Below are 14,067 nucleotides of genomic sequence, written 5' to 3'. Positions count from 1 at the left end.
CCCATTGCTAATTGTCCAGAAGACAGCAGAGAGTCAACCACATTGTTGTGGGACTGGAATCACATATAGGCTAGATCAGGTAAGGATGGCAGTTTCCCTCCTTAAAAGGACATTAGTGAGCCAGATGGATTTTCCGAGAATCGACAATGGATTCATGGTCATCATTACACTCTCAATTCCAGATTTATTGTTGAATTCAAATTCCACCATTTGCTGTAGCGGGATTCGAACCCGCGTCCCTGGATTTCTCTGGATTAACAGTTCAGTGATAGTACCACGAGACCATTCTCTCCCCTTTTTGGAATTCTCATCCAGAGCAGAGACAGCAATGGAGGCTGGTTTGGTAAACATATTCTGGGCTGAATTAGACCAATCTTTAACAAAGGACAGGCAGGGAAAGTTGGGGCCCACAGTTAGATCAGCCATGACCTTACTAAATGGCGCAGCAAGTTGGAGTGGTCAAACAACCAAGTGGGTTGATGATGCAAACTGATGACAAAAATACGGATTCATTTCTGTATTGGCTGAAGACACCACAAAGACTTTGTCTTCTTAACTTTGCCCAAGATGTGGCAATCCTTAGGGTGAATTCATCCACAGCCATCTTTCTCTAATGAGACAGCAGCCTATGGTCCTGTGACACGTTGGAGATTTTCAGGTTCCTCCCTCCCACACAAACAGTGATTGCTGGTGGTAGGAGCAACTTAATTTGGAGATCACACAAACAGCCCAGAGAACTTTAAAATCAATTCATTAAACAAAGCCATCGACAACGCTGGTCACTCGGAGTCAAATATCTACCTTGACTTGGCATGTCCTCTTCTATCTTCAAAATCACTGAGTGAGCTTGCAGAGGAGAATCGGCTCCGGTGAAATTCCGCTACACAATAGGAGATGCAACAAGGTCAGCAACATCACAAGGGCCACAGAAGAATCAACCCACTCCTCAACCCGAGAGGCGCAGAAGGGACAACATTGAGTCATAGAGCACTTCAGCCTAACTTGTCCATACTAACCAGGTCTCCTAAACTGAACTGGTCCCCATTTGCCTGTGTTTGGCCCATATTCCTCTAAACTTTTCCTATCCATGTACCTGTACAAATGGCTTTTGTTCAACAAACGCACCACCCTCTGCGTGAAAACGTTGCCCCTCAGATGCCTTTTAAACCTTTCCCTAATCAATTTAGGGAAATTTAGGCTTAATTTAAATCAATGCTCTCTACGTTTGGACGTGTGTGTGCGCGTGCATGCGTGACGCGCACACACACACACGTGCAAAGATAACTTCACACAGACTCCTGCGCTCTTCCTTCCTGCACATTTCCAGGCGTTGGATACATACTCCCTGCCCTCCCAAACCCCAACACCTGGCAGATTTTTCTTCAAACAAGTTAGTATTTCATCTACATCTATTAGGTGCATTTACTACTTGTCTTAAAATGTCAAAGCGCTTAACGTTTTCTCATCATTCCTCACATGTTGTCAGCTGCATTCTCAGACTCAGCAGTTATGTTTACTTTAGGGCCATCAGCAACTTTGACAAGCTGATCATCAGTTTATTATCCAAATAATTTATGATGGAAGCACTGAACTCAGACAAACACTACCAGCTAGACTAGAGTACAAGAGCAGGGATCTACTGCTGAGACTGTATAAGGCTCTGTCAATTTTGGAATATTGAGAGCAGTTTTGGGCCCCCTACCTAAGGACGGATGTGCTGGCCTTGGAGGGCGTCCAGAGGAGGTTTACAAGAATGATCCCAGGGGTGAGGGGCTTGAGGAGTCTGGGTCTGCACTTGGGAAGGACTGGGGACAGTCTGATTGAAACTTACAGAATACTGAGAGGCCTGGATACAGTGGTGGTGGAGAAGATGTTTCCCCTCATAGGAGAGACTAGGATCCAAGAGTACAGCCTGAGAGTGGAGGGACAATCCTTTAGAACTGAGGAGGAGGAGGAAGAATTTCTTCAGCTAGAGGGTGGTGAACCTGTGGGACTCATTGCTGCAGAAGGTTGTGGAGGCCAAGTTATTGACTGTCTTTGAGACAGAGGTGGATAGGTTCTTGATTAGTAAGGGGATCAAGGGTTACAACGTAAAAGCAGGAGAATAGGGTTGAGAAACATATCAGCCATAGTCGAATGATGGGTCGAATGGCCTAATTGTGCCAATATACCTTATGTTCCCAAGGTTCAGAAAAGCAAATTCCCATGACTTCCAGCTATAACCACATGTTGCTTCCATCCTGTTCTCACTGTATTACTGGCCATTTTGAGGTAGCCAATTAGTTACATTTAAAAACATCATCAAAACTCCATAAGACAAGAGTTCTGAAGTGGGAGAGATTTCTCAGTCTTCCCAACATTTTCACAAAAGCTAACAGAATTTCTAACATATTCTGGTTCATTTCGTCCCCCTAAATTTAGTCAAATTGGTTGGAGAAAAATCTCCTGACATTCAGGCTCAGTGTAAGTGGGACCCGATTGTCAGCTTTTCTAAGATCAGCCCGTACCCTTACCCGATGAGCTCCGCCCACGACTGTGACCACTCGTTTGTACTTTGCTGGCACTGCCTTCGCGGGAGCAGTTCTTGGATTTCGACCTTCCTCGTTCCTCACCGGTCAGGAGGTTCATGCCCCTGTAGATCCTCCTCAAGCTGCAGAGGGGACAGAGGGAGTCAGAGTGGGGGAGATGGAGGGAGATAGGGTTACATCACTGGGTAAATCCTTCTGCTTAATTTAAAACACAGGAAAAAAATTATCCCGTGCAGTAATCTGTGAAAATTCGAGAGGCCAAGAACTATTTAACATAAAAATTAACAACTTATTTCTTAAAATATAACAGAGGATAATTATCTAACAACTATTTACAACTTCTTTTTCTAATCTATGTTATATTTTCCCTTCTATAATACTAACCCAATAAAACCCCCCAACTAAGATTTATTGAAAAATTCAAATTTTAAAACCAGGCAGCTGTCGAGTCTTCCCTTTGTATCTTCCTCTGTAGATTTGCTCTTCAGGGCAGTGCCAATGTATTTTCTCTGTGTAAATTCCTTCTTTAGATAGGTACCTCCTAGAGAGTTCGGCACACTCACTTCTCAGGCATGAAATTTGGTCCCATATCAGCCACTGTAGCTCAAGGTCCATGCTGTCAAATCCCATGCACTATTAAGGCAGTGCAGCACTGTCAGAGGCACCATTTTTCTGATGAAGTGAAAAATCAAGTCCTTGGCTACCCTCCCGGTTGAACATAAAATCTCTCAAAGCAACTATTTTGAAGAGAAGGAGAGTTCTCAGCAATGGCTTGGACAATTTCTATCCCTCAACCAACCCCTCAGTCTGGCAAAACATACAACGTTGACTGCTTCTCTCTCCACACATGACACCCGAGGGCTTCTAGTACTTGCCTTTATTTCGGGATGCCAGTAATCGGGTATTTTGCAAGGATGTACAAAGTTAGATTTTTTACAACTTGGCATTAAATTCAATCCTTGAATCACTGCAGCCCCTCAGGATTGCTGAGGGAAGAGGTTTTGATGGTAGATTTGTGCAATAGTGGGTAATCACAGAATAAGAAAATACTGAGGTCATCCACATTAAAGTGGAGTCTCTCCCTGGATTCCTCACAGAGCCCAGGGCACCTGCAAGAGACTGAACCAACCTAGCTGGAGGTTCGCAAAGTACATTCAATACCAGCGGCTTCACCTAGTTTCTTCATTGGCTTTCTTCACACCTTCATTAGTGCATGTCTCAATGTTATCCACCCATCCAATTTGACTGTTTCCCCTTCTCTTTTTAACCTCAATTTCTGCTTCAATTGTTGCCAGGACAAAGCTGCCAGGTTTTCGTTCCCAATGTCTCTCTCTTGCTCGCTAATTGTACTTTTGATTCCTGAACATGCCACTCCTCATCTAACCCACCCTTTGGTCCTTTTGTCCATTCAGCTAATTCTTGGAATCCTTGGCCACATCTAGATTTCAAAAGCTGTTATCCCACCCCCCCCAGCCTCTTTCTGCAGAGTCCATCCCTTTACGTCCCAGAGACAGTAACACTATGCACTACCGACTGTATTAGACATCCTTTTCCAGAGTTATACTGGGAATCCAAAAATATATCCAACAAGACAGAAATACAGAACCGATGCACATCTACATCACCATAACAGTAAAAAGTAGTCTCACTCACCAGGAATCTCTGCAAGCTGCGACGTAAAGACTAAGGTCATGTTATTCAATAGACCTCCGATATTTTTATTTTGCAATTTCACCTTTTAATAACTTACTTTCTCTGCTCTGTCTCCTTCTGCTTTTGTTCCTTGTTGTGCACATATGCAGTGGGGTCGAAACGGGCTTGCCTGGTTCCTGAGGGGAACAAGAAGAGTTTGACTATATCCCACCAATGAAGCTCTGTTTCTGAGCAACATCGAGCATCCTAATGCAGTGCTTCTAGAGTTCTCTGGGATTCTTTAGTTGATTGGTTGATTCCCCACCTAAATTCTAATACCATAGAGCAACACTGCTGGGGGGAGATGGGGATGGTGGCACTTTCACTGGACGTGTAAACTTAGCAGCCCAAACTGGGGATGCAGGTTCAATTAATAAAACTGGAGTTGAAAGCCAGTCTCAGTAACAGAAAACACAATTATCAGTGTTGAGGAAGGAAATCTGTCATCCTTACCTGGTCTGGCGGGCATCTGAATTCAGACTAACAACAGTGTGGTTGACTCATAACTGACCTCTGAAATGGCCTTAGCAAATGACTAAGTTCAAGAGCAATTAGGATGGGAAAGAGTTGCCCATAGTTCCAATAAACAGGGCCTGTGCCTTCAGAAGGCTTGGGCAGTATTGGCCTCCCTCCCAAATCAACCAAAAGCAAGGTCATCCCCATACAATGGAGAGACAGAATCCACGGGTGACTGCAAATGTGGTGGGGAGGGAAAGAAGGCGGGTGCAGATGAGGGAGATGGATCTGAAGGAGAATGCAAAGTAGAGACAGCAGTTTTAATATGGACAACTAGTAAATACTCAACCTGAAGGAAAGCAAAAAAAATTCAGAGATAAATTAATTGAAAACAAATGTGGAATCTCTAGCTTAAGGCTGCAAAGTTCAGAAGATATTATAATAGGGATAATATTGTGACTGCTTTTGTAAACAACTGTTAATTGTTACTTCAAATCTGGGATTCAGATCTGGGATACGGGAAAGAGAATGACAACGGGGTACATTAAAGTGTTCCAGCTTTGTACATATACAATAGAAACATTTTAGCTATGAACTCACTGGTCTACATAAGATGCATTTAAGGCAATAGTTTTTATTCCATCAGTTATTTTGGGGAAAAACAAACTTTTATTGCTAACTTATGCCTGTGGGCTTGTGCCAATTTAAGCACCGTAGTTGGCATGGACTAGTTGCATCGAAGCATCAGTTTCTTTGCTGTTTGACTCTATGCCTGGCCTCAGGAACTGCATGACACAGACACAAGATGCCCCAAAATGATATTGTATACACCAATGTACACATTCGTAAAGTGCAAAGGTTGCCTTGCCGAGACAGCATAAGGAAGGTGTTAACGCAACGCCCAACTAAATAAACAAAGATCCTCAGTTCTGCCAGGGATGAGGCATAACAATTATGGGGATAGACTACAGAAGCTGGAGATTTCCCTCTTGAGCACAGAAAGTTAAGGAGAGTTCATCAAGGCTCATGAATTCATGAGTTTAGACTGAGAAAATAAAAGGAAGCAGTTTCCAAAGGCTGAAGAGGGATTGTCAGACAAAGATAAAAGATTTAGGAGACTGGCTGGGCAGAAGAATCAGAAACAACATGAGGTAAATTTTTTTCAATGATTAGGACTTGGAATGTGTGTTGGATACTGATTTCAGAATAACTTTCAGAAGAACCTGAACAAATACTCAAAAGAATAAGGAAAAGAATGGGTAACTATTCAGGTAAGTAGGTCAGAACTATCTGAAACCTCAGATTTACTCCAGAGCTGGGGACTTTCCTCAGAGAATCTGGGAAGCTGGAGAGTTCTGAATCTCCTGGATTTGAATCCGCATCCCTTTCAGTTAAAAGGGAGCGAAATGAACAGGATTGTACTTTGGAAAAGCCAGCACTGACTCAATTGGCTCAACAGACACAGAGCTGAAAATGTGTTGCTGGAAAAGCGCAGCAGGTCAGGCAGCATCCAAGGAGCAGGAGAGTCGACGTTTCGGGCATGAGCCCTTCTTCAGGAATCATTCCTGAAGAAGGGCTCATGCCCGAAACGTCGACTCTCCTGCTCCTTGGATGCTGCCTGACCTGCTGCGCTTTTCCAGCAACACATTTTCAGCTCTGATCTCCAGCATCTGCAGTCCTCACTTTCTCCTCAAAAGACGCAGAAGCAGAAGTGGGCCATTCAAGCCCATTGAAGCTGCTCAATCGTTCAGAACATGGTCAATAATCTTCAACTCCACTTTCCTGCTGTTTCCCCATAACCCTCAAATCTGTAACTGATTGAAAATCTGTCTACCTCAGCCTTGAATATGCTTAATGACCCAGCCTCTGTGGTAAAGAGTTCCAGATCTATCGTACTCAGAAAACATTCATTCATTTCTGCCTGAAATGTTTGATCCCTTATTCTGAAGTAACACACTCTAGGATCTAGGCTCAATGGCCTATGACTGTGCTGTACTACTGAATGATTCTCACTTGAACTCGTAACCATTTTCCTTTTTAGAGAAGTTGTACCTGCTGGAGAGGGTGACAGTCTGGGGGTACGGGAACGATTTCTTTGCTGGCTGTCTCTGGAGGAAGACCGTTCCCTCTCTCGAAACGATGACCACCGGCCACTTCTCTCTCTGGACGTGGACCTCTCCCTCTCTTGGGACCCTGACCACTGCTTACTTCTTTCCCGCAAGGCCGACTGACCGTCCTGCCGAACTCTGCCAGCCGAATCTGTCCTGGTCTGAGAACGATGGCCGGAGCTGAGAGTTAAATTTGATCGGTTCTGGGGAGAGGGTCCCACTGGAGTCAGGCGACTGAAAAATGAGAACAAGCATGAAAATTAGGTGTAGAGAACTGGGGGACAAAAAGAGAGCAATATTTTAAAAGTGTCCAATGGAAACACTGGAATCTAACAATAAAAGATCCCAGGAGCAGTCACATGTAGGACAGGGCAGAGTCATTACAGGAGAATTCTATCAGAGATTGGGAGATTCCAGTCAGGATGGTTATACATTAAGAAAAGTAAATAACAAGATATTATTTCAAATATGACATTGAAATTCAAGACAAAATAATTTTTACAATAGAAAATTGACAGCACAAATGGGCTATTCAATCCAATCCATCAAACTACCTGGGAGAGGAAGTTGGTATGATTGATTGAGAGGGGAGCAGGTATCAGTTCTAAAGTCGCCCATGAGTTAGAAAAAAGCCTAGACCTGTCTAAACTCTCACGGGTAACTATTCAGGAAAGTAGGTCAGAACTATCTGACATCTCAGATTTACTTCAGAGCTGGGGACTTTCCTCGGAGAGTCTGGGAAGCCAGAGAGTTCTGAATCTCCTGGATTTGAATCCGCGTCCCTTTCAGTTAAAGCACAGGCCTCTGAATTATCATTGACATTACCCACTACTCCACACATGAACAGGATCGGGCAGTGCTTTTGCTCGTACGATACACACTTCAGTATAAGGCCGTCCCCTCGGTAACTGTCATAAAGGTGGTTACTAGGGGAATACTTGTTAGTTTTTTCTAACCTCTGCTCAGTAATACACTTAAATTCAGCAGATTGCCCTCACCCAGTCACCACAGTACAACAGGCTCATTGGATAATTTGCCCCTCCCTAGCCCTGAATGTGGAGAATAAATGCCTCAGCAGGTTTGAGTTAATTTGATATAGCCACATGAATGAACGGGCAGGGATTTCTTCAGGTGTGTTGACATTCTAATAAGAACTCACCCCCTTTTGTACAAATTCAACTCTGTGGTCAGGTTCTTCATTCGCACCTTCAGTTTCCGCTCTGAAGCCTTTACGTCTTCCAGCTGAAATTTTGAAAAGTGAAAAGAAAGCAATTATTCAACTGTGTGGGAGGTCTGGAGAAGCCGGGGGTGGCTCTCCTTCGAACAGAGAAAGTGAAAAGGTCATTTGATAGAACAGGAAAGACTTTGATACCAAATGAAACAGAAGAAACCGGATTGCAGTGACAGGAGGGTCAGTTACAAGAGGTACACAGGTTGAAGACAATCGGAACGAGAAACAGAGGGAGAAAAGAATATTATGGAGCGAGTTGCTGCAATCTTGAACATGTTGTCTGAACGAACGTTTTAAGGTGATTTAATAAAGAGCTTCCAAAGAGAACTGGATGAATCCTTGAAGGGAAGCGTTACCGGGAAAGAGCATAGGTATGGGATTAACTGGACAGCTTAACCAAAGAGCTGGCAGTAACACAGTTAAATCCTAACTTTTGTAGAATTATAACACCACAGAACCCAACACACTGATCAGACAAGATGTAATGCTGAATAGAAATGGGCAGCAAAACCGCAGCGTTAGTCTTAGACTCATAGGGTCCGACAGCATGAAAAGACTTTCAGAACAGTACAGCCCTGCTTATCCATCACTGTCATTTTGTTTTTGAAAACTGTCTCTTGTTTTGCTTTCTATTACTTACTGTTCGTTCAGCACTGTCCAATGTGGTATCATATCCCTATCAGCATCCGATATCAAAACATACAATTACATGATAACTTACACCCTGCAACATTGTTAAATGCCTACCACAAAAGTTAAAATTAGGGGTAATTGAGGGGAGTGGGGAAGCAAGTGAAAGGAGTTCACAAAGTGTCACTTCCTAAATAAAAAAAGAAGTGTTTCTGACTGTGTCTAAAGCTGAACAGCACTGTGAATGTATCCACACCATACTGAACATAGTGATCAAGACAGCACCAGCTCTTCATCAAAAAGCAATTAGGGCGGGGTAGTAAATACTGGCTAGTCTGTGACATCCACATTTCATGATCAAACTCTGAAGAGAAAATCACCACCAGGGGTATTGAAAGCAATCACAATTTCTTTTTTTTTTAAAAAAGAAAGAAGGAAGGTGAAATTAAGTTGGAGGATGGGTTAGTAGACTTTAAATATTGGCTAGCTGACCTGATCTAACCACTTTCTCACCTGCCATCACAGCACCCCCAATATCCCTAATAGATCAACCTTCTGGAGCAAGCTTTACCAGCAGACATCTTTCTGGTCAAGGAACAAGAAACGTAGAAAGTTACCGAGTTCCTTGCGACAAAATTATCATCAAGTGGTTAGCTAGAATGGTCCTTTCTAAAATAGGCTGGAGCTATTTTCCCTGGAGCATCGGACACTGACAGGAGACCTTACAGAGGTTTATAAAATCATGAGAGGTGTGAATAGCCAAGGTCCAAAATTAGTGGGCATAGGTTTAAGGTGAGAGGGGAAAGATTTAAAAGGGACATAAGGGGTCATCCTTTTCATGCAGAGGGTGTTGCGTGTACAGAATGCGCTGCCAGGTGAAGCAGAGGAGGCTGGTACATATACAACTTTTAAAAGGTACCTGGATATACAAAAAAGGAGTTTAGAAGGATATGGGCCAAATGTTGGTAAATGGAACTAGTTTGATTTAGGATATCTGGCTGGCCTGGACGAGTTAGACCGAAGGGTCTGTTTCCACGCTGTGCATTTCTATGACTCTTGGTTCAGGTCGAGTCAGGGCCCCCTGAGCAGCCACATCCATTGCTGGAGCCCGAGTACTAACCCGTTATGCACCTCTGGAAAAACAAAGAACACTACACACTTCTGAGGAGCAAGAGAATCATCACCACAAACACAGTAAATGATGACGCTGTCGCTTGGCTTTGGGGAGTTGTATTCACTAAGTAAGTAGATAAACTGACATGGAACAGCTGCATTCTCGGTGTAACAAACATCAAGAAGGTAAATCCCGCTGTGTATTTCTACCTCTCCTGTGTAGCCTTGTCAGGTTAGCATGAAAAGTAAATCTCATCCAATGGTCATAGTACAGAAAGAGACCATTCGGCCCCTTGTGTCTGTGCTAGCTCGCTGCAAAAGTAATTCACCCAGTGCCACTCTGCTTGCTGTCTTTCCCCTGTAACACTGCAGAATATCTCTCCTCAGATAATGGCCCAATTCCCCTTTGAAAGATACGATTGATTTTGTCTCTACCACATTCTCATGCAGCACACGATCCGAATCGCTTGTCATGTGACAATGATTTTCTTCATGATACCATTGTTTCTTTGGTCAATCACCATAAAGTGATGCCTTCTGATTCTTGATCTTTCTGCTACAGGATTAAGAACTGTTTGTCCCCACCTGCTCAGTCCAGACACTTCATGTTTTTAAGATAAATCTCCTCTCAATCTTCTCCTTTCCACGAAGTACATCCCCACTTTCTCTGGAATTACTCACAGGAATCTTTTCCGCACCCTCTCGAAGACCTTCACACCCTTCCGGATGTGTGGTGTCCACCATAGACCACAGAAACTGAGTGTTGAGGCTGAACCAGTGCTTTCAAGAGGTGACTTAGAGTGATGTCTATGGAGAGGTGTAATGGTGGCAACCTTTTGGCTCCTAACGAAGACTCTTCAATCAAATAAATTAGCAAGTGGCAAATCTCAATTTTTAAACAACTGCCAGTTTGCTGACTGCCTGCTAAAATTTGTAATTGTTTTTGCAATACATTATTGAAACACTGCTGGATGGTGACCTGAAGTTGAAGCTTTTGTCTTGCTCTCAGGACTGAAACATAAGAAAAACGGAAAAGTTTACCAACACTCAGGGTTCTGTAACATCAAGATTTAATACAAAAGGCTTGGGCATCATAGATCTCACCTCATCCAAGACCTGGCGGTATTCTTGGTTTCGTTTATTTGCTGCTCTCTGATTTTTTGTTTTCTCCTTCATCAGCTCCTCCTCCAAGCTCTGAATGATTTTTTTCAGGATTTTCACCTCCTTAGCCACAGATGCTGTGCTGGACAGTTTCATCTGGTCCTGGAGCTGCAGAATCATGACTTCCAGCTCCTGTTTCTCCTGCAGCAGCTTCTCGAACCTGAAGGGAGGCGTGCACACGAAGGAGGGGAGCATGTTATTTTCTGCCATGGTGCATTCTTTCCCCAATAGGGACAGCAATAGAAATTGCTCAGGAGATGGTGCAGGAACAGGTCCAACAGGGTATGTGCTGGCAGGTGATAAATGGAGTTACACAGACGCTTTGTAGCATTTTCTACAAACTCAGGATGGCCCAGAGTAAATTATCTTTTAAAAAATGGTTATCTTTATGCTGCAAGAAAGCAGAAGGCAGCACAACAAGATTTCACAAATAGCAATCGCATAAATGACCAATAAATCTGGCTTCTTGTGATGTTGGTTGAGGGATGGATATCAGATGATCCCACTGTTCTTTTTATAATAATGCCATGGGATCTTATACAGCTACTTTGGTTTAATGCCTCACTCAAACAATGGCACCTTTTAACAGGTGAAGGGGAGGACAGAAACTAAATTAAAAGATTGGTTGGACAAGAGGCAGCAGAGAGTAGAAGTTAAGGCGGTTTTCTCCAGACTGATGAAAAGGGATTTCTCCAGTTTCCTCATTTCCCCTCCCCCCACCTTGTCTCAGTTAAATCCCTTGAACTCAGCACCGCCTTCCTAACCTGCAATCTTCTTCCTGACCTCTCTGCCCTATCACCCTCACCTTGACCTCCTTCCACCTATCACATCTCCATCGCCCCTCCCCCAAGTCCCTCCTCCCTACCTTTTATCTTAGTCTGCTGGACACACTTTCCTCATTCCTGAAGAAGGGTTCATGCCCGAAACGTCGAATTTCCTGTTCCTTGGATGCTGCCTGACCTGCTGCGCTTTTCCAGCAACACATTTTCAGCTGTGATCTCCAGCATCTGCAGACCTCACTTTCTCCTCCTTGATGAAAAGGGTCTTATGGTATCCCACAGAGATCAAATGTCACAGTAGATAGTGTCCCCCACCTCTGCACCAGAAGCTTCAAGTTCAATTCCTCACCTCAGAACTAGATACCCAAGGTTTATTATCAACCTGTAGAAACAAAGCAATGCAGGAGTAGGCCATTCAGCCCCTCAGATCTGCTCCACCATTCTACATCATGGCTAATCATGTGCACCAACACCATTTTCTCATGTTATCCCTTGATATTATCAACTAGAAATCTATCAATCACTGGCTTGAAAATACAAAATGATTGTGGTTCCACAGCCAAATAAGGGCAGAGAATTCCAAAGATTTACTTACAGAGTCAGAGAGTCATACAGCATGGAAACAGACCCTTCGGTCCAACCAGTCCATGCAAAACATAATCCCAACCTAAAACAGTCCCACCTGCCTGCTCCTGGACCATATCCCTCTGAACTGTTTCTATTCATGTACTTATCCAAATGTCTTTTAAATGTTGTAATTGTATCCACATCCACCACTTCCTCAGGAAGTTCATTCCAAATGTGAATTACCTGCTGTCTGAAAGGTTTGCCCCTCATGTCTTTTACAAAATCTCGCTCCTCTCACCATGAAAATATGCCCCTTAGTCTTGAAATCCCCCATCCTAGAATAAAGACAACAAAGACAATAACTCTTTCTATACCCTTCATTATTTCATAAACTTCTATAAGGTCAACTCTTAACTTCCTAGGCTCAGGTGAAAAGTCCAAGCCTTTCTTTATACTCAAACCTTTGAAGGTTGACAAGTCTTGATAAATTCCTTCTGAATCCTCTCCAATTTAATAGTATCCTTCCTACATCTGGATGACCAGAACTGGACAAAGTCAGGCCTCAATAATGTCCTGTACAACAGTAACATGACTCCCCAACTCCTTTACTCAAAGGATTGAGTATTGAAGGCAAGTGTGCCAAATGCCTTTTTAATGTCCCTGTCTACATGTGACACAAACTTCAAAGGATTATGTACCTGCACCCCTGGGTCCCTCTGGTTCTACAACGCCACCCAAGGCCCTACCATGTTAAAAATCACACAACACCAGGTTATAGTCCAACAGGTTTAATTGGAAGCACTAGCTTCTAATTTAGGGTGGCGGGGTGTCACAGTGGTTAGCGGTGCTGCCTCACAGCACCAGGGTCCCAGGTTCAATTCCAGCCTTGGGCGCCTGCCTGAGTGGAGTTTGCACATTCTCCCAGTGTCTGCGTCAGTTTCCTCCCACAGTCCAAAGATGTGCGGGCCAGGTGAATTGGCCATGCTAAATTGCCCCATAAGAGTTAGGTGCATTAGTCAGAGGGAAAGGGGTCTGGGTGGGTTACTTTTTGGAGGGTCGATGTGGACGTGTTGGGCCGAAGGGCCTGTTTCCACACTGTACGTAATCTAAATCTAATCTAATCTAAACCTGTTGGACTATAACCTGGTGTTGTGTGATTTTTAACTTTGTAAACCCCAGTCCAACACCGGCATCTCCAAATCAAGGCCCTACCGTTAATTGTATTTACCCCACTCATGTTTGTCGTACCAAAATACAACACTTTTGAAAGAAAAAAAAAATCTCCTTATGCTATGTGGCATATTCCTTATTCTGAAACAGTGACCCCCAACTCAAGGACCCCATCCCAGCCAGAGGAAACATCTTGCTGAATCTACCCTGTCAAATCCTGTGAGAATGTTATAATTCAAGGATTTGGAGAGGATGGTGTTGGACTAGGGTGTACAAAGTTAAACACAACATCAGGTTACTTGCAGAGTTACATTGCACTTTGCTCAAAAACTGCATGAATCCACGCTAGACTCTTAACTCACTTTTTAGATTAGAATCATGGCACAGACAAGGAACACAGGGGGCTAACACCTTCAACATCTTATCTGGCTGACACCAATTATTACAGTTAACTGGAGAATGTAACCTTTTAAAAAAAAAGGTTTTGTGATTTACCTATGAAAGAAGTGAAACTATCATGGTCATTCTAACAGATGAGAGACTCAACAAACTATCAAGGTATTTTTCAATGTATAATTTCAGTTACATCACACAGTAAACTTTTGCTATAAATTCGGTGTCTTACAACTGTG

The 14,067-nt window shown here is 43.4% G+C and overlaps 1 protein-coding gene across 2 annotated transcripts in view; it reads right to left on the bottom strand.

Annotated features, from left to right (window-relative positions):
* The window catches only part of ccdc61 (coiled-coil domain containing 61), a 34,945-nt gene that overhangs the window by 9,573 nt on the left and 11,305 nt on the right, over positions 1-14,067 (bottom strand). For both annotated transcript variants that reach the window (XM_060855888.1, XM_060855887.1), the window contains exons 6-11: positions 10,863-11,079; positions 7,944-8,026; positions 6,729-7,018; positions 4,279-4,357; positions 2,514-2,650; positions 802-880 (exon numbers count right to left, since the gene is read on the bottom strand). In XM_060855888.1, coding sequence (XP_060711871.1) covers positions 802-880; positions 2,514-2,650; positions 4,279-4,357; positions 6,729-7,018; positions 7,944-8,026; positions 10,863-11,079 — 885 coding nt within the window. The remainder of the gene's footprint in view (positions 1-801; positions 881-2,513; positions 2,651-4,278; positions 4,358-6,728; positions 7,019-7,943; positions 8,027-10,862; positions 11,080-14,067) is intronic.

Source organism: Hemiscyllium ocellatum, chromosome 47 (assembly GCF_020745735.1).
Source record: "Hemiscyllium ocellatum isolate sHemOce1 chromosome 47, sHemOce1.pat.X.cur, whole genome shotgun sequence".
Classification (NCBI taxonomy): domain Eukaryota; kingdom Metazoa; phylum Chordata; class Chondrichthyes; order Orectolobiformes; family Hemiscylliidae; genus Hemiscyllium; species Hemiscyllium ocellatum.
Note: the sequence above shows the minus strand (reverse complement) of the source record. Positions and strands in the feature narration are given on the sequence as shown.